General features: G+C 44.5%; 1 protein-coding gene across 1 annotated transcript in view; it reads left to right on the forward strand.

The window, feature by feature from the left end:
- Positions 1–27,145, forward strand: part of WWC3 (WWC family member 3) — a 152,574-nt gene that overhangs the window by 81,681 nt on the left and 43,748 nt on the right. Inside the window, exons 6-9 of the mRNA XM_066599932.1 lie at positions 2,292–2,421; positions 7,710–7,859; positions 7,955–8,028; positions 24,778–25,020. Of these exons, the coding sequence (XP_066456029.1) occupies positions 2,292–2,421; positions 7,710–7,859; positions 7,955–8,028; positions 24,778–25,020 (597 nt within the window). The remainder of the gene's footprint in view (positions 1–2,291; positions 2,422–7,709; positions 7,860–7,954; positions 8,029–24,777; positions 25,021–27,145) is intronic.

The following is a 27,145-nucleotide window of genomic DNA, read 5'->3' on the forward strand; positions in this document are numbered from 1 at the left end:
TGAGCTTATTGCTGAGAAATGCACGTAGTCTTACAGAACTAGGAACGTACTAGGAAACATTAACGCCATAAATCCAGATTGTGCAGAGGACTCTTCACCTGTCCCCAGGGCGTAGACGTTACCCAACTTTTTATATTACCAATATATTAAGAATAAGTGAATGAATGAATGAATGAATGAATAAATGAATGAATGGGACATCATGGGGTGAGTTGACCTTTTTTAATCATGGAAAGATCGGCTTACTTTCTTGCCGATTGATCATATCTGTTTCTACATTATTTTTACAGAAATGCTAAAAAGTTAAATAAAAAAAGACACAAAATGTAAAACTAGCACAAAAATTAAAGCAAACAACAAATTCTCCTCCTTAGCCTTTGACTGTGAACTTGGAGTCTCACGGACCCCTCCCCATTCTAGGTTTCTGAGAATCGCGTACTTCCCTGCTTTCCCCCGGGACCAAACGACCCAGTAGCTTTTGTTTTAGTGGCGAAAAGAGGGGTATGAGGGGAGGTTGCGTCGTCAATTAAGACTGAAAAGTTCCTCTAGTTCTTTATTATGTAACATTTCTGAAATCTATAAATAAAGGTTAATTGGTTCTATATGTTTTTTTATTTATAACCTGAAAACTTAATAAAAACAAGTTATTATAAACATCCAGTTCATTGTTGCAAAAAAAGTCCACGGAAGTGTAACAAGTAAATGACGTCCACGGTTGAAGGTTAAATATCTCCTTCTCCATTGATCTTACTCTGTCTCATATTGCGATCAAGACTGAGAAATGTATAAAGAATTCCCATATAAGCGTCCCAGGAGATCATCCGTTTTGCCCTCCTCCTTCTCATAAACCTACGTCTGGCAGTAAAGCAGCTGGCTTCCTTCCAACACTGCTTTGTCAGCAAAACCAGACTAAACAAAAGACCACTTACAGTATTCGTCATACATCCATCGGAAAGGAAGCATGGACTTCTGCAGAAGTATTTTATTAGCTGGACTCGCAGCTACACTATATGACCAAAAGTCACCTAAACATGACAACTATAGAGGTGTCCTTCCTTATCTTTTCTCTTGGCTTAACATGTCCCAAGATGTGCGCCCTGAGATGACCAGTTAAAAAAAAACAACATGTTTTTTGCAATACTCTGTCACGAGCTGTCTATCCTACACGTGTCTATTGTGGCCACTCAGTGGTTGTGTTGTGCATTGCATCCTGTCAAGAGTTTTACAAGCATGTCACTATATTGTATGGAATTCATTTCATAGGAAATTAAAGTCCTTAATCCAAATTTGAGCTGAGTTAAGCGTGGACTATAAAGTCCATAGTACTACTATACGCTTTAACTCTTTCCTCTTCTCTGTCCAACATCTTAACCATGTTCTCCATTCTGCTACCAATCTCACAATACATTCCTCCATAAACCGAACCTTTTACTCGCATCTCCAAGATTTCTCTCAAGCTGCACCAGTTCTCTGGAACACGCTACCCCAGATAAGTGGGATAATCACCAATATCTACAATTTTAAGCAAGTCCTAAAAACACCCTAATGTACTTCATATCTGCACTTACACATACACTATCTGGTGACCGCCTCATGCAGCTTTATGTACCATATATTACCCTATTTAGAAAGAGATGCTAGACCATTGTACAGAAAAAACATTTTTACCTCTTGTATCACCCCTATTTCCTCATAGATTGTAAGCTCTTGTGAGCAGAACCCTCAGCCCTGATGTTCAAACTGTTTATTAGTTTAAGGATATGTTTACACGGGTCCGAAATGCTGCGGAATGCCTGCAGCGGAAAATCTGCTACAAATTCCTCAGCATTTCCACATCCAAAACAGAGTCAAAATCTGCACTATTGGTGAGAATTTTGACTCGGTGTCAGAAGATAGAGCACTCCAAAGTCTTCAGCTGTCAGCACGCACTTTCAACTGGTACCTAGTGGCCTCTAGTGAGTGCAGCGCCACTGGTCAGGTGATGCAGAAGTGTCATCACCTGACCAACGGCGCTGCGCTCAGTGCAGTCTGTTGGGTATTAGGTGAAGGAGTGCGATGACAACCGAAGACATTGGTGGCCATCGCTCTATCTTCTGAAATTGCCTGTGGGTATACAGCTCATTTTGAGTAAAAATTTGCACCAATGGTACGGATTTTGACTCTATTTTGCATGCAGAATTTGCAACGGAATTTACTCTTCAATATTATTTAACCCCTTTGTGACCCCTGATGTACATGTAAGACTACTTCATTGGATCTATTGTCTTCTTTCCTTCTTGTCGTGTGTGCAGGATTGATCGTAAGATGTCAAGCGCTCATACAAACTATAAGCTAGACGAGGCTCAAGCAATAATGAGTGAACTTCGGACAATACGGCAGGCAATTTGTTTGGGAGAGAAGGAACGCCGCGATCTCATGCAGGTATGGATGTAGGGATCTGTAGGGTCATTCCTGTCATTTCTGAAACGAATGACTTGTATTGTACATTGTAATTCTGTAAAAATGAGTCTCTAATCCAATGGTAGGGAACAAGACAGCAGAATAGTGGGGGACAATCAGAAACAAGGGTTGCTACTAGAGATGAGCGAGTATACTTGCTAAGGGACATTACTCGAGCGAAAGTGCCTTAGCCGAGTATCTCCCCGCTCGTCTCTAAAGATTCGGGGGCCGGCGCCGGTGACAGGTGAGTTGCGGCGGGGAGTGGGGGGGAGCGGGGGGTAGAGAGGGAGATCTCCCCTCTGTTCCTTCCCGCTGTCCTCCGACGAGCGGGAGGATACACGGCTAAAGCACTACTCACTCGAGTAATGTGCCTTAGCGAGTATACTCGTTCATCTCTAGTTGCTACACTTCTGTGTCCAGCTTGGTGCTCGCGGGACGCCGACGCATCTACTGTTTGTTATTACATTTTGTCTCGTAATTTTGAACGGTTAAATGTGACAAATTTACATTTAAGTAAAATCCTCAAACATGTTCTGGTTGTTGAGTATGCACATATTGCAATGATTAAATTAATGCCAAGAACTGTTTTGCTTATACTTCTTAAAAAAATAAGGGGGATCCCCTGGCTGAACAGATCCATTTTATGACGGAACCGAACAGTGCCCAACGGACCCCATTGACTATAATGGGTTCTGTTTAGAGATGAGCGAGCGTACTCGCTAAGGCAAACCACTCGAGCGAGTAGTGCCTTATGCCAGTACCTGCCCGTTCGTCTCAAAAGATTCGGGTGCCGACAGGGGGCGAGGGGGGGAGATCTCTCTCTCGCTCATCTCTAGTTCTGTTGATTTTCTTCCGGTATTCTGTGCTGGATCGGCAATGGAATCTCCGAATGAGGGTTCCAGCGCACATGTGAAAGTGGATCTACACACACATGCTGCTATATTGGGCTACTGTACATGACAACACCCTGGGTTATGAAACATATTTTTCAGATCTTCAAAATCTCAATAAGAAGTTACATAACATTTAATTGTATGTCCTGTCTATTAAAAGTAGATAGACAGGAAATACTCCACAACCGTGTGTGGAGACGGCTTTGCACTGTGTTTATATTGGCATTTCATGTTTCCTAAATGAATTGATTGTCATTTTAATTAGTTTTCCGTTTTTGTCTGTGCAAATTTTTATACCAAGTATTGGAGTCTGGTGTAGCATGCACCATAGCCATCAACGGGGTACACACCAATTGTGTAAGGGTGGTTTCACACCAGTGTCGGGGATTCAGCTTTCCTGCTCCATTCGGGGAGCAGGAAAGGGGGATCCCCAAGGCTCAGTCTTAAAACGGAACTGCACTAAACGGACCCAGTTGCCCGGTTTTTGGATGGAACAAAAGCGCTGCATGCCATACTTTTTGTTCCCGTTTTTTATGCCGGATCTGCGTCAAAACCTCCGACCACGGTTTTAAACACATATGTGAAACCACCCCAATACTACTGAACTACAGTTTGCACCTGGTCTGCTCATGTGAAGCCTTACATTTCCTTTTCTTAGACGCCCAGCATGAGCTCCATTGTTCTCAGTTGCATTGATATACACGCAGCATTGGTTTTTATGGCTCCTCTACAAGTTCTATATCTTCTTAGTTTTGTATCCTTTCTATTTGATCATTTGAATAAAGCACTTTAGACAAGATTTGGCAATCATGGCACTGCTCCTCTGGTTAGCCTAAATATTATTTGCAAATATTCATGATTGCAGATTCCTGATTGATATATTGTGAAAATCACATAGGTCTTGATTTTTTTTCTGGCTGTTTGATCTCTACTTTTCTGGGTAGGCAACACTTTTCCATTAGCTCAGACATTGTCGCATGGGGCGCATATAGAATATGAGACTGGGCATGGTAGGCATTTCATAAATACTGTTGATAATGAATGTTCATGTAGCCTTCTTGGGAATGTTGTAAGTTTAGGTTTAAAGTGGGCATTATTCTGTATAGCAGCTCTTCTTTCTGGTAGTAGATGGGTAGAAGGACAGGGATTGTCCAGTTGAGGGAGCTCCTTTAGTAATGTTTGAAAGTCAAAGTGGCTATTGCATTAATTTTTACTGCCATTTTTGTGCAGCCAGTTATGCATGTTGTTCATGGGCTGTAAAACTACATGTCCGTATATACCTACTCTATCATACAATGTCATCGACAGGAGGAAGGCCTATAGTATTTGTAATTTTTCCCATAAACTAGTCACCATCTGTCATAACATGTAGTCATAGTGTATGCAGAACTCACTGGTGGGGGATATCAAAAAATGCTTCCCCAACATAGACGGGGTTCTTTACTGTAAGAGCAGTGAGACTGTGGAACTCTCTGCCTGAGGATGTGGTGATGGCAAACTCAATAAAAGAGTTGAAGAGGGGCCTGGATGCCTTTCTTAAGCGCAACATTATTACTTGTTATAGTGACTAACAACTTCACAAGGGTCGGTGATCTAAACTATTATTCTGATTCCCAGATTGGAGTTGGGGAGGAATTTCTTCTCCTTAAATGAGGAAAATTGGCTTCTACCTCATTGAGATTTTTTTTTGCCTTCTTCTGGATCAACATTAGGGGGGACATAGGCTGAACTGGATGGTCATATGTTCTTTTTCAGCCAAACATACTGTTATTTAAGGTGCTTTTTAATCAGAACCATAACACAAGGCAGGCGGCGGCTTCATAGAAAAACATGGAATGGGGTCCCATTCCATTAGGCTAATGAACAATTTAGCCCCCACTCCCTCTTTTGTGTCCTTGTCGTCTTTTCTCTGTCTCTCAGTGATTGTCTTTCATCATCCACAGTTATCACTAAACCCAGCTATTTGGCACGTCCCCATAGCATCTGCTATGTCTGCCATCCTGGCATTTACTGGCTATTTAGTTGAAGTATTTTACAGATATTCAATTCTCTAATATATTATGGTGAGATCACCCATGGTTACCATTTTGGATCTAACATTTCAATATTGCCCATTTAGGGGCTAGAATCTTAAAGAGGTTTTTTGGGGAAATAAAGATTAATAGCTTCTCTTTAGAATAGACTATCAGTGGGGATATTGGCTGGGTTCCTACCTCGGAGACTTCACCGATCAGTAGTACAGAGCGGAATGGAGCGCTACTCCTCTCTATTGTGTGTTTATGCATTGGAAGTCATCCAAACATGTGGTTGTGCCTGGTACTGCAGCTTTACGTGATTGTGCCAATTAGTTGGGTCCTGAAGGTTGGTGTTCCATCAATTACAGGTTGACTGACTCCTCTAAAGATAGGCACTCATTGTGTATTCCTTCAATCATAAATACTGATAGATAGCAAAGTGTTAAGATTTCTGCACTGGAGTTAGGAAATGGAAGAAAGTTGCCAGCACTACTTCTGCCCGGGGACTAATATACTGGAGCTCTCAGAAAACATTAGTGGGGAGTGAAATGTATTTGACAGCAGTTTTTGGCTCAGCCCTGTCACATAATAAATCTTTGGATTCCGTACTCTGGAAAATGTTTAATTTTTCGTTATTGTTATGAAGTATTAATTTGACAAGTGTCTGATTGATTTATGTCAGTGGCGCACATGTTCCTCATGAATGTAAATAACCGGAGTCTAAAGGAGGGGCCTCCGTACAAGGTGCAGATTACCAAAATGTTTCTTTTCTCCTTATAAAACACACCAGTAACACCTTCTGTTTTGTATCAAATGGCTATTTGTAAGACTACCTTGTAGCGATCATTGAATATTGCTTTGGCAGTGTGCCAACGATAGAAGTTTATGATCAACTCAACATTCTTCTGAGTCCATTTTGTTTCTAAAGCCTTCCAGATATTTCTATCCATCATGTTGAATGGGAAAGATCTTGCCCAAATCCGCTGTGGAATTGACATGCAGTGCAGAATTCAAAACCGGATTAATGCCAATGTATTTGTGCAGGACTTTGCGGTCACAATACACAGTGAATAGAACCCATTGATTTCAATGGATTAGCTCAAATGCGAGTATGTTGCGTGCGTCTTTAGTTTGCACACCAAAAAACGCAGCATGTTCTATTTTCCTGCATGAGAGCAGGGTTGGGTGTTTTTTTGTGCACGCAAATGTGCACAAAGTATAGTAAAACACGTACATAAAATACATAAATCTTATTATTTGTATAGCACCAACTTATTCCGCAGTGCTTTCAGGTAATTCATTTATTTATAACCCCCCTCCAAGCTGGGTACTCGTTTTACAGACCTCTGAAGGAAGGAAGGCTGAGTCGACCTTGAGCCAGCTACCTGAACCATGCAGGGATTGACCCCACAGCCTTCAGGGCTTGAGCAAGAGCTTTAGACTGCATTTCACACCCAAAGACGCAATGCCCATTGCACAAATACGAATGTAAATCTGCTTACCCCCGTGTGGCACCAGCCTTACCCTACAGCGTGTCAATGTTTTGCTTTAGTTTTCACCCTTTGCACCAAAATCCACGTGTGGTACGTGCAGATTTTCCTCCTTTGTGGATGTACTTCTAGGTGCTGATATCGTGGAATCTGTGTCACATTTTTCTGCATGGATTCTGCCTCTAACATTGGTGGCTTTACCAGTGTACCATGGATCCACATGTGGACTTATCAGTTCTCAATGAGTTATTCAGTGTGCAAATGTTCTGATGTGGTTTCTGGTTTTGCCCCAGAATCTGCTTTAAGAATTGACGTTACTTGGTGCAGATTCACACTGATAGTCATGGGGCACTTAGGAGGTGAGGATTTGCCATGAATTCCAATGCAAAAATTTGGGTTGCGTGAACATACCTTTAGAGGTACTTGTCAATTGCCCTACCTTATGGGTAAAAAAATTATGTGACTTTTCATCACATTACAAAATCGTATACTTTTTACAATGATGTAAACAAATCCAATAAAATCACGTATTGTCCACCAGGAGCGGCACATCGCTCTGCAGAGTAGAGCTCCGAGTTGATGATTTATGTGTGCTATAATAGTGTAAATAGGTCTAGTAGGCGCTTATTTCATTTAGTCATGGCCATTAAAATACGATGACAGCTCTATGACTTTGAGTGCCATAATAACTTCAACCACCGAAGACTGAACCACTTGTACTACACGCTCATCCTCAGTAGCTCCCGTCTACAGTTTTGGCACGTTGTCCACCACTCGGTAGCGTCGTCTTGCCATCGGTAGTGCCGTTTCATAAGATTTCCACTAAGGTAACTATTTTTAATGTCTAGTATTGTTGTTTCTATGTCATACAGAGCCTGGCCAAGCTGACGGATGGATTCAGGAACAGCTGCTGCATCTCCGACTCCTTGCACAACGTTCATCACAATTCGAGCTCACTCAATGACTCGTGTTTACCTCAACAATACTGTGATGCCTGCTCGCAGACAGATAACATCGGAGAGGTAGAGGAAATCCAAGCCGGCGTGCTGAGATGGAATATGACTTATTGTATTTTTAGTCATCTATAATTAGAATAAATTTTTCTTATTCCTTATAGTTTGGCTTTGAAGATAAATCGAAACTGGTGGACAGAGTAAGACTTAATTGGCAGTATGAGGAGGCCAAGAAAAGGTGAGTGATGACAGAAGTTTAAAATAATCTTTTCCTTACCATACAATCATGTAGAACAGTGTTTCCCAAACTTTTCAGCCTTGGAGCACACTTAGAAATCATATTTTACTGCGGAGCACCCCTACCAAAAAGGTGGTGTGGTTAGGGACGTGGCCTATCATGACGTATGATATTACCTCCGATATTCCAGTGGCCTCTAGTGAGTGCAGTGCCGCTGCCCACGTCCGCATCACTTGAGCAGCGGAGCTGCGCTCACTAGAGGCTGCCCGGTGAAGGAGATGCCAAGAGCATGAAGACTCCAGGAGTCAGAGGGAGTGCGGTATCTTATGAAATCGACTACGGAACTGCGGCTGATTTCGAGTCAAACTCCTCACTAATGGTGTTGTGGCTTTTGCAGAAATGCTGCGGATTTTGCTGTGGAGTTTTCCAATCCACAGCATTTCCACTGTGTGTGAACCTAAGGCTGGGTCCTTACGGGGCTGATTTGCTGTGGAATTAAATTCCACGTGGCTTTTGTGCAGATTTTTTCTGCAGCTTTTGGTCGAGATTTTCAAAATCACTTTTCTGGATTTCAATGAGAGCTGCGCCTGCCATTACAAGCGCTGGCCACTACATGGGGGTCGGAGCAAGCTTCCGGTCCAACCCTGGTGTATCCCGGCGGGTGCGGTCTAGAAAACTCATTTAATGTCGGCTGAGTGACTCCCAGCACCCCGGTTGGGAATCGCTGATGTAGAGTATAGCCTGAATGACCACTTTATTCGAGACACCTGCCCCTACATGGTTGGAGTTTCATGGAAATTAGACACGTGACTCTGATATACAGAATAAAATCAAATGAGCTGTGGGACATATATGAGTTTCAGACTGAATCCACATTAGATGAGAAAGTTGAGTGATTTGAGCGATTTTGAATGAGGGAAGTTCTTTGGTGTTAGACTAACCGGACTAGTATTTCAAAAACTGTCCACATTGAGTATACTGAGAATCGTGTGAATAGGGACAAACATCCAAAAAATGGAATCCTGTAAAACAACTTATCAGGCAAAGGGGTCGGAGGAGGGTGTCAAGAATCATTCTGACAAACAGAAGGTCAAGTAATCCGAAGGAGATCCAACGAGCTATTAGATGGGGGGTCTCAAATAAAATGGTCATTTAGTGTATATTAATATGAGAAGCCAAGTTCCTTAATGTCTACTGTAGACTGTGATTGGTTACTACAAATAACAAAGATGTTCTTCTTGCGTAGACTGTTTTCCTCCATCTGCTCTGCGGTGTGTGAATCCCGCCGCGCTCTGTATGCCATAGAAGGCGTCAATTCTGTCAACAGTTTCAATAGGGGATATTTTATTTTGGGTAAACTATTTCTGCACATTCTTCATGTATTAAGCTGTTTCTGCACAATGGTCTCCAGTGTTCTGCACGCCTCGCTCCCGTCCGTGTGTATGTGCGTTCTACACGTCTAACGTCTGGCAGCACTTCCTTTACTATGTTACGTAGGAGGGAGAATGCTCTGTGTGCAAATAGTACAAAGTTGTGTAGATGTTGTCTATATGTTGTCCCACGTTCTCCGTTATAAAACAGAATGTCAGTGACATTAATATGTAAGGCTGCTCTCACGCCTGCGTTAGGGTCAGCTCAGGGTTTCCATCTCTCTACTGCATTTTTGCAGGAGAAAAACTGAAATAAAACAGAAAAAAAATGGACCAGTTTTTTTCTGTTTTATCTCAGTTTCTCTCCTTTAAAAACGGAGCAGAGAGATGGAAACCCTGAGCTGACCCTACTGCAGGCGTGAGAGCAGCCTAAATCATACCAGTGCATAATAATTTGCTGTGGAAGGTACCTTAAGGCCCCCTTGGCGATAAAATTGTGCGATTTTCTCTCAATGCCACAGTGCTACGAATCGCACGTTTGTAAAGCCCATGCTTTTCTATGGGACCTTCACATTAGTGATGCTTTGTAGGTTGCTACATTGCGGGAAAAAAAAATAGCAGCACGCTGAATATTGTCACCATTTGCAATGTTTTGTAGCCCATGTTTCCCTATGGAGGCTTTCTTTCTTGCATCGCATCACACGAAATCGCAGTTTTCATGCGGTGTGATGTAACTTTTACAGTAGGAAGTCCTACTGTTTGTCCCTGACTGCATTAACCCCCTCCCCCCCCAAAAAAAACACAGTACATCATCTAACAGGCGCTGTCTGCTCCCACGCACTTCCTTATGAAACTCCGCGGCACTTGTCTGTAGTCTTCAGCCAGTGCTTCCTGGTCTGGGGGTTCAAAACCCCACCTCCAGGAGGCGCTGGCTCTGATTGGCTGCAATTGGTTTATCGAGCACCACAGCTCAGACAATCAATCAGTGCTCGATGAGCTAACAAGAGCCAGTGCTTCCTAGAGGTGGGATTTTCGAACCCCCAGACCAGGAAGCACTGGCTGAAGACTACAAACAAGTGCCGTGGACCTGCCGGAGGAGAAGTGCGGCGGAGCGGACAGCATCTGTTAGGTGATTATTGTGTTTTTTGTTTTTTTCTTAAATGTAGCCAGGACTTATTTTTGGGGTAGGGCTTATATTTCAAGCCCCACCTGCCCCCAGCAAAAAAAGCGCTACCAAGTCGCGTGACTTTGTAGTGCCACAAAATCGCAATAAAATCGCTGTGATTTTCTTATGGCGAGATCGCTGTCACCCGTGTGAAAGAGGCCATACAAAGTGGTTTGTTTGCCTGTAATTACTGGGACCCACCTCCGTGTTGTATTGATAATGAATTGGAATACACTCTTATATCTGCGATATGATATAGGAAAGTGATGGGATCTGTGATCCATACATTGCCCTCCCGGTCGTCCTCTGGCTGGCTTCACACCAGCTCTAAACACTTGCAGAATTTCCGCAGTGGATTTTAAATTAAAAACTCCTCACCTCCATACGTAAGGCTATTTTCAATTGGAAACCTGGCATCAGACTTGGGTGCACCTCGCACGCTGTGTGATGCTTTTGCCGGCCACATAGAAATCAGTGGGCAATACGTCCTAAGGGAACGTGCAAAGATAGGACATGCCGCAATTCTTTTCACTTTCCGTTCATCGTTCATTTTCAGCAGACATAAAAATCATTGTTGGTTTATACATTTTCCGCAGTATTGCGCCAGCAGCCTAGCCACAAAACGAGACAAATAACGTCAATCAAATTATTAGACTGCAGGTATGAAAGAGGGAATTTAGGGAGATTTCTTTGAATACGCCATATTTCTTTTAAGTATAGCTGTACTTTGAAAACTATTTTCCGACATGTCATAGGAACATATAAAAAGTTTAGATAGGTGGGAGTTAAGGTGCTGAGAACCACTGGCGTAACTGTAGGGGATGCGGTTACACCCGGGCCCAGGAGCCTTAGTGGGCCCATAAGGCCTCTCTTCTCCATATAGGGAGCCCAGTACTATGAATAAAGCATTATAGTTGGGGGCCCTGTTACAGATTTTGCATTGGAGCCCGGGAGCTTCAAGTTACGCCTCTTCTGAGACCCCCACCAATCGCTAGAACGAAGCAGCAGAAGCACTCATCCAGTACTCACTAGCTGAAGGCAGGCTCAATAGAAAACCTCCATAGCCGTATGTTACACTACGGGCCCATATACTTCTGTGTGCGCCATAATATACATCTGTCCCATGCCCCCACCCCGAGGTCTACAACGTCCTTCCATCCATCCTGCAGGGTTACAAGCTGTAGGCTCTGCATTTGGCCGCGTCAACTTATTTCAAGTTCATGTGCACTTTTTTGATCACTTACTTTAAAGTTTGGTTGGAAATGGCGCAGTTATCAGGTTGTCCTTTTTCAGTAATGAACGCCGTTCTGTCCTACATTTAATGTAGCAGATTTTTGTTTCTTGCAGGAATTTCTGATTTTCAAAGGTTTGAAGGTCGGGGTGTGGCAGAGGAAATTGCTGGGGAAAGGCTAGCTTTCCTGCATGATTGCAGAGCTCAGTGGGAGCCGTGCATGCTGCTGGGGAAGGTCGGCGACTAATCATTTCTACAGATGCTGTCAGAAGCAGCATGTACATCGCTTTATGCCAGGATGGCTGTATTAGTAGGAAAGGTTGTTTCTACACTGCGGTGCGCAAAATGTGACATATGTATCATCCAATGGGGTGAAGTCAGATTTTAGGCCTTCTTTTACATGGGCGACAGTCATATCATTGCTATGTACACACGATTTTGTAGCATCGCTCAGGCTTTTTTCCTTGGGAAAAATGTAGCTTCGCGCTGTCACTACCCACAATTTTATAGCGAGAAAGTTAATAGAACTTTCTAATGTTAAGACCGCATTGCACGGAAATTGCAAGTCTGTGCTATGCAATGCGATAAACAAGGAGGCTCCATAGGGAAACATGGGCTATATAAAACATCACAATATTTAGCAACCCACGACTTTTTTTCCTCGCAATGTCGCAGGTTTGGTGCATAATTTTGTGCAGATCTGCAACAGATTTTCACCCTTTTAACTGAATCGAAATTGAAGGGGTGAAATCAGCTGTAGATTTGCATCAAAATCTGCGACAAGATTGACAGCAAATTGCCTACATGTGAACGCACAAAGTGGAGCTGTTACGTAATATGCTGCACTATTATAGCTGCAGGTCCATAGTGTTATTTGCCAAAATGCCACCATGCCAGCTTGCTACTAGAAGCACTGAAAAAATACATTGGGCCCCTAGTTTAAGTCTGGCTGTATTGATGAGCAGTGTGCTCACCCCACCTACCCATACTTAACCCTGCACCCCACTTAGCCCTGCACCTCACCGTCTTGAGATAGGACAAATGCTCTTGGATGGTGTTGTCACAGTTCTAGCTATCTTCAGGATAGGTCATTAATAGTAGATCGAGAGGTTTTGGGGGTCCGCAACCGAGGACCCCTGGGAATCAGCTGTTTCCCAGGGCTGATGTCTTTGTGTACTGAGCAACACAGCTCAGTAGACAGCCAGGGAACAGCTGATCGCAAAGAGATCCCAGGTGGGAATCGCTGATCTGCTATAGATGACCTATTCTGAGGATAGGTCATCAATAGCTAGAAGTGGGACAACCCCTTTAACCCTTTCCTCTCCAATGCCTAACCTGTTCTGACATCATGAAATTCCTTCACATTTCTGATGTCAGAACAGGCCCGCCACTGCAGTGGAGGAGTGCATCTGCAACCGCTCGTCAGACACATCGGGTGAGGATGCACTCCTGTACTGCTCCTCATCAAGGACCCCCGAGGAGAAGGCAGAAAGTGTTACTTCCGCATTCCACGCAGCAATCATGTGACCGCCGGCACCTCCTGATCTCGGCTATCAGTCACAGCCGAAATCAGGAAGGTGAAGAGAGAATGCGGAAGTATAACTTCTGCATTCCCCCGGCGATCATATGACTGCCGACACCCCCCTGATCTCTGTCATAGATCAGGAGGGTGAAGGGAGAATGCCATTCTCCCCAGCTCAAAATAAATTGGAGAATAGAAGAGAATAGAGGGGAAAAAAATTGGATTGGAAAGGGTTAATGCATACCAGGTGATCATGTAATCGCTGGCAACCCCCAAACAAAATAGGGCCATAAAACCACCCTATGGGTTAAATTACTAAAAAGTGTCTGGTCCTTTAGGACCAAAATGCCCTGTTCTTTAAGGGTTAACACACATGCAAGTTTTGCAGTAGCTTGTTACCTCCATGTGTGAGCTGCATTTTAAATGTTACTATGACTGCAATAGCTGTAATTCTAAAGAACCAGAGTCTTTTCCAGAAGGAAAGGCTAGCCATGTACTGACAGTTTCCAGGGTTTTTGCCCCTCATCAGTGTATAGTAGGTTGTTGGCTTGGCTAGCGAGAGGCCTATAGACATGGGTAAGGAGGGGTATCATTTCTCCTTAAAGGGGTGGTCTCGCGAAACCAAGTGGGGTTATACACTTCCGTATGGCCATATTAATGCACTTTGTAATGTACATTGTGCATTAAATATGAGCCATACAGAAGTTATTCCACTTACCTGCTCCGTTGCTAGCGTCCTCGTCTCCATGGTTCCGTCTAAATTCGCCGGCAGCTTGCTTTTTTAGACGCGCTTGCGCAGTCCGGTCTTCTCCATTCAGCACGAGCCGCTTCAGTGTGCTCCCCGCTACAGCTCTTCTGCGCATGCGCAGACGAGCTGTCATTGCTCGGGAGCGCGCTGGAGCGGCCATTCTGTACCATCCTCTGTTAGAGGAAGGTGCAGAAAGTGGAGCTGCCCAGCGGAGAAGCCCAGCCCAGCCCAGCAGCCCCGAGAAGCCTCCCAGGTAAGTGATTTGTCGGGGGGGGGGGCTGCGCCGGGCTGCGCCGGGGGGGGGGGCTGCCGCTGCGCCGGGGGGGGGCTGTCGCTGCGATGGGGGGGCTGTCGCTAGGCCGGGGGGGCTGTCGCTGCGATGGGGGGGCTGTTGCTGCGATGGGGGGGCTGTCGCTAGGCCGGGGGGGGCTGTCGCTGCGATGGGGGGGCTGTCGCTGCGATGGGGGGGCTGTCGCTAGGCCGGGGGGGGCTGTCGCTAGGCCGGGGGGGGCTGCCGCCAGGCCAGGGGGGGCTGCCGCTAGGCCGGGGGGGGCTGCCGCTAGGCTCCGGAACCTAGCGCTGGGCTCCGGGGCCTTCACCTGGGCTGAGGGTCTAGCGCTGGGGAGCCGGGGGCTAGCGCCGGTTACCTGCTGCCTGGCGGTGGGCGTCTGGTCGGCGGCTGAGGGGCGTCTGGTCGGCGGCTGCGATGCGTCCGGTTGCCATGGAGACACAGCTGGCGGCGTCTCGGGAGCGCGCACGTCGGGCTGCAGCGAGCGACGGGGAAAGAGCCGGCGGCCATCTTGAGGAAACTTTTATAAGTTGCTGAAACGCTGGAACGGTAAGTACGAACCAGCTAGAAATGTCATTTACAGGGGGGCTTAGTTATGTATGCTTAATGGGGGGGGACTGGGCAAAAAAAAAATTTAACTGCTTCCTCGAGACATCTCCTTTAAGGAGAGCACCTAGCAGGTGTGATGAGACTTATAAAGCCATCCATGCTCTTCTGGGAAATATGCAAATGAGAAGATGGAACAATTCCTCTACAGCACCACCTACTGGAAGGCAGCATTTATGCAAGTCAATGTCTGACTGTTTAACAGGCCTTGTAACAATGACTGGGTATATAAGCCCAAGTCAGAATTCATAACATGGATGTTGAAATGTGCCTGTGTTAGTCATGTGACACTGGTATAAGGACATGGCAACAGTTAAAAAGTAGGAAATGAAGAACATAATGGTTATTGTTTATTGGTGTCAGTGAAACATCGGCCAATGCGGGAGATATTTGACTAAGAGAAAGTGAAGCGAGTGAAATACAATCTTAACGCAGTCTCGTGTTGCGGGGAACATGTCACCGATGAGACTATTGCTCACAGTAGTGTAAATTTCATGAATGTGGTTAGGGAACACAGACGCGGGGATTGGTTTTTCATCAGATTACATTTCTAGAAGAAGAGGACATGACGTTCATAGAGCTTTTACGGTTTGAAGTTCCCCAGCAATGAAATCCAATAACATATGAGTCATGGAACCTCACGGCAGATTTATGTGGTATTCCATGTGAACTACTTGATCTTAATACACTGGCAGGAAGGGTTCTGCTCACGGTTTTACTACTATACCTACAACATCCATGATGAGGTCAGCTCTGGAAGGCTGCGTGTTCACGTAGGATCTCTATTTCCCCTGGTGTCATTACATTCAAACTTCTCTACAGAAATAATTCAGTCCTCTTAACTTTGTTATATTCTAACCCTAATAAAAAGTAGATATTTCTGTTCTCATCAAACTATTTCAAATCCCTAAAATGAGAAAGCGAAATCAAGCTGATAGACATTTGTGAAAACGTACATACAGATACCACATGTGCATATTTATTCACACCCCATGTAGTGATACTAAAAGTTGAGCTCAGATGCCTATTGTTTCCATTGATCATCCTTGAGATGTTTGCGCAACTTGATTGGAGTTGCTCTATGGTAAATTTGATTGGACATGATTTAGAAAGACAGGCGGCTATGAGGTCCACTGTTGACTATTCTCGTCAGAGCAAAAACAAATCCATAAAATGAAAATTGTCCGCAGACCTCCCATACAAAACTGGGTACAGATGTGAGAAAGTATATAAAAATTACTTTGTAATATTAAAGGTCCCAAAGAACACAGTATGCACCCAATTGGTGGACAAGAGCCTTAGTTAAGGAGGTGAACAAGAAACCTGATGGTCACTCAGACAGAGCTTTAGTGTTCCTCTATGGAAACAGGAGAACGAGACAGACGGACAAGCATCTTTATAATGTAACGGGTCACAGGAAAGGTGCCCGGGTTCCTTTAGGATGAATGGTAGAATGGAAGGGACCTCCAGGGTCATCTGATCCAATCCCCTGATCAGTGCAGGATTCACTAAATCATCCCAGACAGATACTTGTTCAGCCTTTGTTTAAACACTTCCATTGAAGGAGAACTCACCACCTCTCGCGGTAACCTGTTCCACTCATTGATCACCCTTACTGTCAGAAAGTTTTTTCTAATATCTAATTTGTGTCTCCCCTCTTTCAGTTTCATCCCATTGCTTCTAGTCTTTCCTTGCGAAAATGCGAATAGGGCTAATCCGCCTGCACTGTGACCGCCCTTCAGATATTTGTAGACCGCTATTAAGTCTCCTATCAGCCTTTTTTTTGCAAGCTAAACATTCCCAGATCCTTTACCCGTTCCTCATAGGACATGATTTGCAGACCACTCACCATCTTGGTAACTCTTCTCTGAACTTGCTCCAGTTTGTCAATGTCTTTTTTAAAGTGGGGTGCCCAGAACTGGACACAGTATTCCAGATGAGGTCTGACTAAGGAAGAGTAGAGGGGGATAGAAACTTCACGTGAGCTAGACTCTATGCCTCTCTTAATATATTCCAGAATTGTGTTTGCCTTTTTGGCTTCTGCATCACATTGTTGACTCATGTTCAGTCTACGATCTCTTAGTATACCCAAGTCTTTTTCACATATGCTGCTGGCCCAATTCCTCCTCTTATTCTGTATGTGCTTCTTTCATTTTTCTTGCCCAGATGTAGGACTTTGCATTTCTCCTTGTTAAATACCATACTGTTAGTCGCCGCCTACAGTTCAAGCTTTTCCAGATCGTTCTGAATACTCTCTCTTCCCTAGTGTTATTTATCCCTCTTAGCTTTGTGTCGTCGGCAAATTTGGTCAGTTTCCCATTAATTCCCTCCTCCAGATCATTTATAAAAATGTTGAACACCACTGAGCCTAGGACAGAGCCTTGTGGTACCCCATTTGATACATTCTTCCACTTGGATATGCAGCCATTTATGACCACTCTTTGAGTAAGACCACTCAGCCAGTTGTGAATCCAACTAACAGTTGCCTTCTCAATCTCATATTTGGTCATTTTTTCAATAAGTATGGTATGAGATACTTTGTCAAGTGCTTTACTAAAGTCAAAATGTACCATATCTACTGCATTTCCCTCATCAACCTAGTCGGTGATTCTGTCATAGAAGGAAATTAGATTCATTTGGCATGACGTGTTTGTTACAAACTCATGCTGGCTCTGGTTAATTACTCCATTTTTATCCAACTACTTGCATACATGTAATAGCATGGCTACCAGCTACTCCAAACTCAGCAATAACTTGAAGTTAATACTGGGTACCATTGTTTTCGCAAACAAACCTAATACATCAAAAAGATATAATAGAAATCAAAGAAAAAACCATAATAACTATTAGACTGCCGAGAAAGTCCACAACTTAGTGACCAGGAATGACACTGCCCAAACTGTATGTTAGCCCCAGTCTATTTGAGGAGATACTCTCCTAACTTGTCACAGTCCAAAGAAATCAGGGCCTTCTGAACCATACAGTTCATAAAGCAATTGTCCCTATTAGTGTGAGCACACTAGCTAGTCGGAGGCCAGCCTCTTAAGTGTCTGGCAACTGGGTCCCGGTTGATGTATAGCTCCAGTGAATCTACCTCATGAGCTTTGTAGTGATGGAGGCTCAGCCTGGTTATTACCCTCTTGGATAGTCACCAGACGTCCCTATCTGTGGTAGGTATGCAACTCCTGAGGTTGGGTGATCTGGCAGCTTGTTGAACCAGAGGTTCTTGGCAGCAGCAGTTCTCTGCAACAGTTCTTTTTTGATCAGCGATCAGCAAAGCAAGACTGCCTCCCCCGAACTCTTTACCAGTAACAACCACTACTGTTCTGCTCAGCTTCCCTACATAGTTCATCAGAGCCACCTTTCTAGAAGTTTCTATTCCTATTGAGCATGGTCAGTAAAGTCCATAGACTATAATGGCTCCTATTCAATTCTATTGGCAATAGTCTTTGCCTGTAATGGCCAACTGTAATTTTAGAGTCTGCACCACTGTCCATTGGCTTTAATGGGGCTGGCTTTATGCTAATTGTACAAGGGGGTGTGGATAAGTCCTAGGCTTTGACTACAAACATTGTATATAAAAGAATGAAATTTCACAGTTACTCCACATAGTTCCCTTGGATATCAGTGCACTTCTGACTGCGGTGTTGCAACTTCTTCAACTCATCCAAACAGAATTCTTTTAGTTTGGCAGCAAAGCGGACGTCAGCTTCTGCAATTCTGTCAGAAATTAAGGCAAATTTGGTTCCCTTGATGTGTTTCTTCAAATTAGAAAGCAGATGATATTTCAAGGGTCTCAGATCCGGTGAATAGGGAGCATGATCCAACACCTCGAAGCTCAGGCAAGCTGGTTTGCTCTGGGTGATGGCCACTGTGTGGGACTAGGCATTGTCATGCAAGAACATGACACTTTGGGTTAACTTTTGTGACTTCAATGCCACCTTCAGTTTATCCAGAAGTGTAGTGTAATACACAGACGTTTAAGTAGCCCCCCTTGGCTTCCAACCTGCATAACATAAGAACTGTACATGAGTTCATGCCAAAATTTACTTGCAATAATCAAGCTTTCAAATGATATCTTTCATTGATGTGAAAACAAATGAAGATTAAAAAGCCAAGGACCTATCAGCATCAGCTCATAGTAGGAGCGGCCTGCCACACTGCTACTACAACACTCCACCAACCAGACTTTATACTAGAGCAGCCAAATGGAAGACACTCAATAAATGGCAAATGACAGCCACATGTCCTCTCATCACCTGGCCAAACGTTCCCCCATGGTGAGGCATTGTGATGGCAGCAGCTGCAGGAAATGCTAGACTATTTAGAACAGAGATGACTTGCGTCAAGGGTCTGCATTCCCATTCTGTTTTTGAACTTTTAGATATAAACCATGACGGACCTCTGCAGGTGAAATGCGTTGTGAACAAGCTCTTAAAACACACTGCCTTTTTACATGAGCCCAAAAAATCCCAAAAAACTTTGTGTGAAGGAAGTGTTGGGTTGGAATCACAAAGGCAGTAGTACCATGGAGTTTTTGATGGAGTTTTTTTTGACAAACACAGCAATGAGTACAAAAGAGAGGAGAAAAGTAACTCTTTCCTGTATACTTTTCCTTCTGTATTGATCCACTTCTAGCTTTGGCATTACTTTGTGACACTACAAATCCCACAGAGTTGGCGTTCACTTTTGAGCTATACTGACGAGTTCCATGAGATGCTATGATTGCTTGAAACGCACTGCCTAGCAACCACAGTGGCATTTTAGCCTTTCCTGTACATAGCAACCAAATTATTACTTTTGTCAAGGCTATACTTCTTCTGCCACTGAGATTAGATGAGGGGCAAAGAAGCTTGACGGTGCTGATAACATAATGTTCACTGGTATTGCAGGAATTGAAGGTGTATTCTGAGCATTTACTATTGATGACCAGGATAGATCATCAACCATTGATTGTCAGGGGTTCACCGCTCGGGATCCTTGCTGATCCTCTGGCCACTGATACATTCGGTGGGGCATCGGTGGTTAGAGCAGAAAGTGTAATAGGCTTGATTTTACTGGAAGTGAAGCTTTTCCATTACTGTTCCGCCTCTGACCATTGATAAGATACCTGGCGTTGCTGCACTGACAGCAGCTGGAGGATTAGATGATCTGCAGGGATCCTGAGTGTCAGATCCCCACTGTACAATTATTGATGACCTGTCTGAAATACCCCTTTAACCTAGTAAAACCTAAATGCATTGCCTACTGCCATTTGGCAGCTGACCCATCGCCATAGGTATATGCTATGAAGGATATCATGACTTTATAGACTGGCATGTACAGTTTTCATGGTATGTATCATGTCAGTACTTGTGATTTGCATTGAGAAATCAGCATTTCTCTACTCCTTATGCCCTGACTTTTCTCACTATTACATGTAAAATGCTGACTCCCCCTTCCACGACCACAAATGCTGGTATTCCGCTTTCTTTTCAGTCTTTTTTTTTTGTCTTCATTTTTAAAACATTGTTTTAAGAAAAAATATTTGCCTTGAAGGCCACGTGATGTAAATTCTTTCCAGATGCTAGTAGGAAATAAACTGTGTTAGATTTCTTTTCTTTTGGGAGAGTTTTTTTTTCCTGGCCACATGTAATGTCATTTCTCCTGTGGAAATTGAGAAGTATCAGCATACTTTGCTTTACTTTTGGCTGCTTGTCTCATACTTAAGAGCCAAAGGGGAGTAGATGTATTGTGATATTTCTGAAGGCTATGCTTCTATTTTCATTAAAGGTAAATAGCATCACTAATAGATTGGTAATTAAAGACATATGTATTAATTAAGGGGGTTATCTGCAATTGGGGAGAAAAAACAGCGCCATTCCGGTTTATGGGCTTTATCTACTATTGCAGCTCTGCAGCTAAGTGCTATTCAAGCTCTGCTTCTGAAAAATTACCTTTTTTTATTAAAATCATTATCTTCGCTTTAACATGGTAGCTTCTAAAATATCTCTGTACATTCCATAATGTTGTTTTCATTGTAAGCTTAGGCCTCATGTCCACGGCATGCGCAGATTTTTCATGCGGATTTCTGCAGCGTTAAATAGATTTTTTTATTGCTTGCGGGAGATCACAGATTGCGTTTTTTTTCCACGTAGATGTACGCAGATGCACAGTGGATCATCCACGCAGAAAAAATCCGCATCCCCACCTCCCAGCCTTTTCCTCACCTCCTTAATTGAATTTAACCTTCAAATCCGCAGTACATCCGCAATTGTATTTGCGGATGCACTGCAGATCGCACACTTCCATAGAGATGAATGGAGCCCATCTGCGCATCATCCATATTAAAATGAAGCGTGCTGCGATTTCATTTCTATGCGTTCCATCTGCAAATCAAATAAAATCAAACCCGCAGATGTTAAATTAAGTGCAGATTCTTCTTTATGGGCTGCTTGAACTGCTGATTGTCCAAGTGGTAAGACTCCCAACGAATAGACATTTATTACTAGAGATGAGCGAGTATACTCGCTAAAGGCAATTGCTCGAGCGAGCATTGCTTTAGCGAGTACCTGCCCGCTCGAGACTGAAGGTTCGGGTGCCAGCGCGGGGGAGCGGTGAGTAGCGGCTGTCAGCAGGAGGGAGCGGGGGGGGGGGTGGGGGGGGGTGGGGAGAGGGAGAGAGAGATCTCCCCTCCGTTCCTCCCCGCTCTCCCCCGCAGCTCCCTGCCCGCCGCCGGCACCCGAACCTTTAGTCTCGAGCGGGCAGGTACTCGCTAAAGGCAATGCTCGCTCGAGCAATTGCCTTTAGCGAGTATACTCGCTCATCTCTATTTATTACCAATCCCGTGGATAAGTGATACATGTCTTTTAGGCCTGTGATACACTACCATATTTCTGCCTCCGTTTTACGCCCGTAATATGGAAGTGCATTCCCAGCCTGACTGCAGCTCTCCTGACTTGAACCACTAGCGTAACTGTAGGGGATGCAGGGAATGTGGTTGCACCTGGGACCAGGAGCCTTAGAGGGCCCATAAGGCCTCTCCTCTCCATATAGGGAGCCCAGTACTATGAATAAAGCATTATAGTTGGGGGCCCTGTTACAGGTTTTGCATTGGGGCCCAGGAGCTTAAAGTAACGCCTCTGCGTTAAGGGGCTAAGAGAAGTTGGGGGGCCCCAAGATAAACTTTTGCACCTAGTCGATGAGCTGTCGGCTCATGAGCTGTTGCCGCTGAGTGTCGACTGTAAGAAACAACTGACACCCACATTGTATGGATGGAGATCGGCCCACGATCTCCCGTCCTGCAGTGTCAGGGTATGCATGAAGAAACTGTACTTCCTATAGCGGGAAGGGGTTAAGCTTTTTTTTTGATCTGTCACAAAATTGTCTGTCATGGATCCATCGAAAATAAAAGCCTTGATGCTAGTGTAAAAAAAAAAAAAAAGAGCTGAAAGAGGTTGTACCACAATGACAAGTTATTCTCTACCCACAGGATAGGGGATAACTTGCTGATCAGTGGGAGTCTCACCAAGGCAACTGATATCAAGAATGAGTCTCCTGTGTTGCTTCTCCCCCGGTTTCGTAATGCATGAAAAGGAAAACTCAATGCAAAAAACAAATGAGTGTATCATTTTTCTGCAGGGACTTGTAAAATATGTACAGTATGAATTGAATTTTCATGCACAAAGGTTTCCATAGCCTTTAAGAATAGTATAGAGCGGTGTTTTTAGATATCGTTTAGACAGAACACCTGAGAAACTGACAATTATTACATCACCTACGCATTACGAAGAAATTCTGAAAACATGACCTGTTGGGGGATTTTCTTGAGGACTGGAGATGAGAAATATTGCTATAAAGCCCTGCTATCCAAAGTGTAAGGTGTGTGATGGCCTCACTGGTAATGTACTGAATGGTGGTGGGGCAGTGAGTGCATGAATCACAGGACTTGCTGCCTGGAAATCCTCTCTCAGCTGGGTTCACATAGGGCCGCATTTACAGCAGCACCAAAGTGGATGCGCTTTTGAAAATCTTGTTTGCAAGAAGTGGAAATAAATCCTGCAGCATTTCTTTTTTTATCGCCATTTCCATTGTGGAATTCACCTCTTCTCAATAGGGGGGTGAATTCCGCAGAAAAATACGCTATGAAACACACACCTAAGGGTTCAGGTTTTGAGATAGACTTTCCACTGCTGATCTGCTGCAGAATGTTCACTACGGACATTCCACAGCAAATGAGCCCTATATGGACCCAGCCTTAAGAGGTACGTTTACATGTAGTGGGAATGCTGCGGATTTTGTACAGCAGGAAATTCGGTGGCAGCATTTCCGCAAAAGTGAGTTAAAATACGATCCATTGGTGTGAATTTTGACTTGAAATCAGATGATTTCAGAAGATACTGCGCTGTGGTTTACCTCCGAAGTCTTCACTCTCTCATCGCCTCCTTCACCTGGCAACCTCTAGTGAGTGCAGCGCCGCTGGTCAGGTGATGTGGAAGAGGGCAACGGAGCTGCGCTCACTAGAGGTCACCAAGTTCCTGGAATATCGGAGGTAAAATCCTACGTTGTGATGAGCCATGCCCTATAACCACACCCCCTTTTTGGTATGGGTACCCCACGGTAAAGTTTTTTTTCCCAGGGATGCCCCAAGACTACCAAGGTTGGGAAACACTGCTCTAGGGACTGATGAAGGTCATCCATCACACTTTTACACCATATGTTTATCATAGTCTAATGGATACTTTGTGACTTTTTAATGATATTGCTGTATAGACAGTGTATATATATATACCAAATCTCATCCACAGACTATGTAAAAAAAATCAGTGCGGAGTCTACAACTGGATTGACTTGCTGCGGTATTTAAATCCATGGCATTCATGTGCTGCAGTAGATTTCCAGCCCGGATTTAAAGGGGTTGTCTCGCGAAAGCAAGTGGGGCTCAGCACTTCTGTATGGCCATATTAATGCACTTTGTAATATACATCGTGCATTAAATATTGGCCATACAGAAGTTATTCACTTACCTTCCCTGCGCTGGCGTCCCCGTCTCCATGGCTCCGTCTAACTTTAGCATCTAATCTCCCGATTACACGCGCTTGCGCAGAAGGGTCTTCTGCCTTCGGGTCTGTCCGGCAGCAGCGGCGTTCTGGCTCCGCCCCTTCTACGCGGCATTGCGTAGCTCCGCCCCCGTCACATGTGCCCATTCCAGCCTCCCGATTGGCTGGAATCGGCACACGTGACGGGGGCGGAGCTACGCGATGATGCGTAGAAGGGGGCGGAGCCAGAATGCCGCTTGTGCCAGGCCGAACAGATGGGAGAAGACCCTTCTGCGCAAGCGCGTCTAATCGGGAGATTAGATGCTAAAGTTAGACGGAGCCATGGAGACGGGGACGCCAGCGCAGGGAAGGTAAGTGAATAACTTCTGTATGGCCAATATTTAATGCACGATGTATATTACAAAGTGCATTAATATGGCCTACAGAAGTGCATAACCCCACTTGCTGCCGCAAGACAACCCCTTTAAGGCTAAATTTCATGGCAAATCCCTATATTAGACATACAGACTCTACCAGTCTAAAAAAAACATTTTTCGTGTTTGTGATTTTGATGTAAACTCAGGAAGGGGTGAAGGGGTGGGGGGGGGCTTAAAAGAAATCTTATCCTTCTGCTGTAATTTTTCTATTGGAGCAATAATAGGAAAAGCCACATTTCTAGTTAGCCATTGTAGCGCTGTAAAGCAGCCCGGCGGTAAGAGAGACTTTTCGGATTCTGTATTTCAATAATAATGTTACTGGTGATTTTGGAGCGTACTGCTAATTGCTTCTGTTATTTATCAGAGTTTCCAGCATACAACACCAATTGGCTCTGTTGGATAATGAAACCTGGCCAGGAATGGCTGAAGCTGACAGGGATCGTCTCCAGCTCATCAAGGAGAAGGAAGCTCTCCTTCAAGACCTGCAGCTCATTGGCCAACAAAGGCGATCTCCTGAAGAATTGGCAAGATTAGAAGAGGAGAAAAGACGATTGGCCGATGAGATACAGAGGGCCTGCTCCACTACTGCCCAAGGAGTTACTGAAAGGTTTGTAGTTTGTGCATTAGATGAGAACTTGTATTGGTAGTTTTAGGCATACTGGTAATAACTACTTATAAGTCAAATTATTTATTTTCCATCATACTACTGTATATAATGTATCCTGTCACACTAGCTTACACTCGGGGCGCTTATGAGCCTCGGTGCAAAAACTCAGCCTGCTTCCCAACTCAAAAACCCTCCTTGCTAGTACTTTACATGGCTTCCAGCCATGCTGCACCCCAAAAAATACATACACACATACAGTGTGTTTATATATATATATTCAGCATATAGATAAGAAAACACTTATGACAGGGTGGGCTTACATACAGCAGCCCAGTTATAGTAACCTCTATATAATATGATCCCCATATAATAGTCAGATACCAGTTCAACACAGTGATCTTGATTACAGTGCAGTTACCCCCAGTGATTACAAGTGACATCTACTCTCACTGGTGTCATCCACTTTCTCCTTTCTGCATCTGGCCCAGACTGCCATGAACATTTCTTAAAGCTACAACTTGTCTGTCCTTGGATGCTTTCTCCATCCTGCCACTAACCCCCAAGGCCTCTCAGTGTCTCCCAGAATAAAAATGCCCCATTTTTTGCCCCACAGAGTAATGCTGTTCACACACAGTAATAATTCCTCAGCAGTGACCACTAGAAGAAATAGGGCATCCTTTGTGCCCCCATACTGTAATAATAACCCCTTATGCCCCATATAGTAATCATGTCCACTTTGTGCCCCAGAAAAGTCATTATATTCTCCTATGCTTACAAAGTAATAGTAGTCCCCTTGTGCTCCCTAAGGCGGGGTTCACACGGGGCAGATTTCCAGCGGAATTCCTGCGGTTTGGCCGCACCAAAAAAATGCGGGAATTCCACAGGAAAAGCGCAGCCTGTGTGAACCCACGGCCGCTGACATTCCGCTGCCGCTTTCTCTCCCCATAGAGAGGAGTGAGGCCGCAGTGGGAAAAAAAATTTACATGCTGCATCTTTTGATACTGCACCGCAATGCCAGTTCCACCCGGCTTTGACGCAATGGATTGGCTGTCCCGTGTGGTCAGGAATTTTGCAAATTTTCATCCACATGGCTGGCTGATCCCAGGATTAGCGGCCATAGGCGGATTTGCCGCAGCGAAATTCCTCAGGGAAATTTCACTGCAAATCCGCCCCATGTGAACTCAGCCAAAGGGTTTTGTCAGATTTTCTTTTTAATTCATTGTAGAAGAAATCTCTTCCCTGAGCCTCTGGATCGTGCAAATTTATAGGCTGTTGAAGCTGTCTTTCTTAATGGTCACATACATGTTCCATTGGCAATAGATCTGTGCAGGCCACGGAATTATTGCAATGTTGTGGAGGCATTCCTGTGGCACCCTTGTGTGTGCAGCTGAACATTAACCTGCCTCTTGGAAGCCGCCATGAGGGTAACACATGTGGCTGCAGGATGTCCTGAACATATCGCTGAGCTGTCATTGTCCCTTGTACCACTACTATGGGTGACGGACTGTTGTATGTGATGGCCCACCAGACCATCACACAAGCAGTAGGTGCAGTGTGCCGCTCCACAACAAAGGCATGATTGAGGTGCTCACCCCTAGGTCTCTGGACATGAACATGGCTGTCATCAGCGCCCAAACTACACCTGGATTCATTGCTGAAGACAACCCAGTTCCACTCCGTAGCATTCCAGTTTAGTCGTTCACGACACCATTGCAAACAGAGGTGACGGTGGGTGCATGTCAAAGGCAATACATGTAATGGGCAATGTGGGACCAAATGTCTTTTTGCCAAGTGCTTGAAAATGGTTCAGACAGACACAGGGCCTTTAACGATTGTGCCACCCTGTCTCTGGATGGTGGACAACAGTTTGCGCTGCTTGTGCTTGTCGGACAATGAAACAGTCTTCTCCACTGGTGGTCTGTTGAGGGTGTCCTGAGCCCGGACACCTTGTGTGTGTGCCATACACATCCACTGGTACCAACACCTCCTAACAGTCTGGTCAGGATGGCCCAAGTGGCAGGCAATTTTTCAATACGACCATCCAATACGACCATTCTCACATTCCAAAAATACCCCCCCTCTCAAACTCTTATTAGCTGTATGAAATCTTTAATTGGGTCGTAGA

Source organism: Eleutherodactylus coqui, chromosome 4 (genome assembly GCF_035609145.1).
Source record: "Eleutherodactylus coqui strain aEleCoq1 chromosome 4, aEleCoq1.hap1, whole genome shotgun sequence".
Taxonomy (NCBI): Eukaryota; Metazoa; Chordata; class Amphibia; order Anura; family Eleutherodactylidae; genus Eleutherodactylus; species Eleutherodactylus coqui.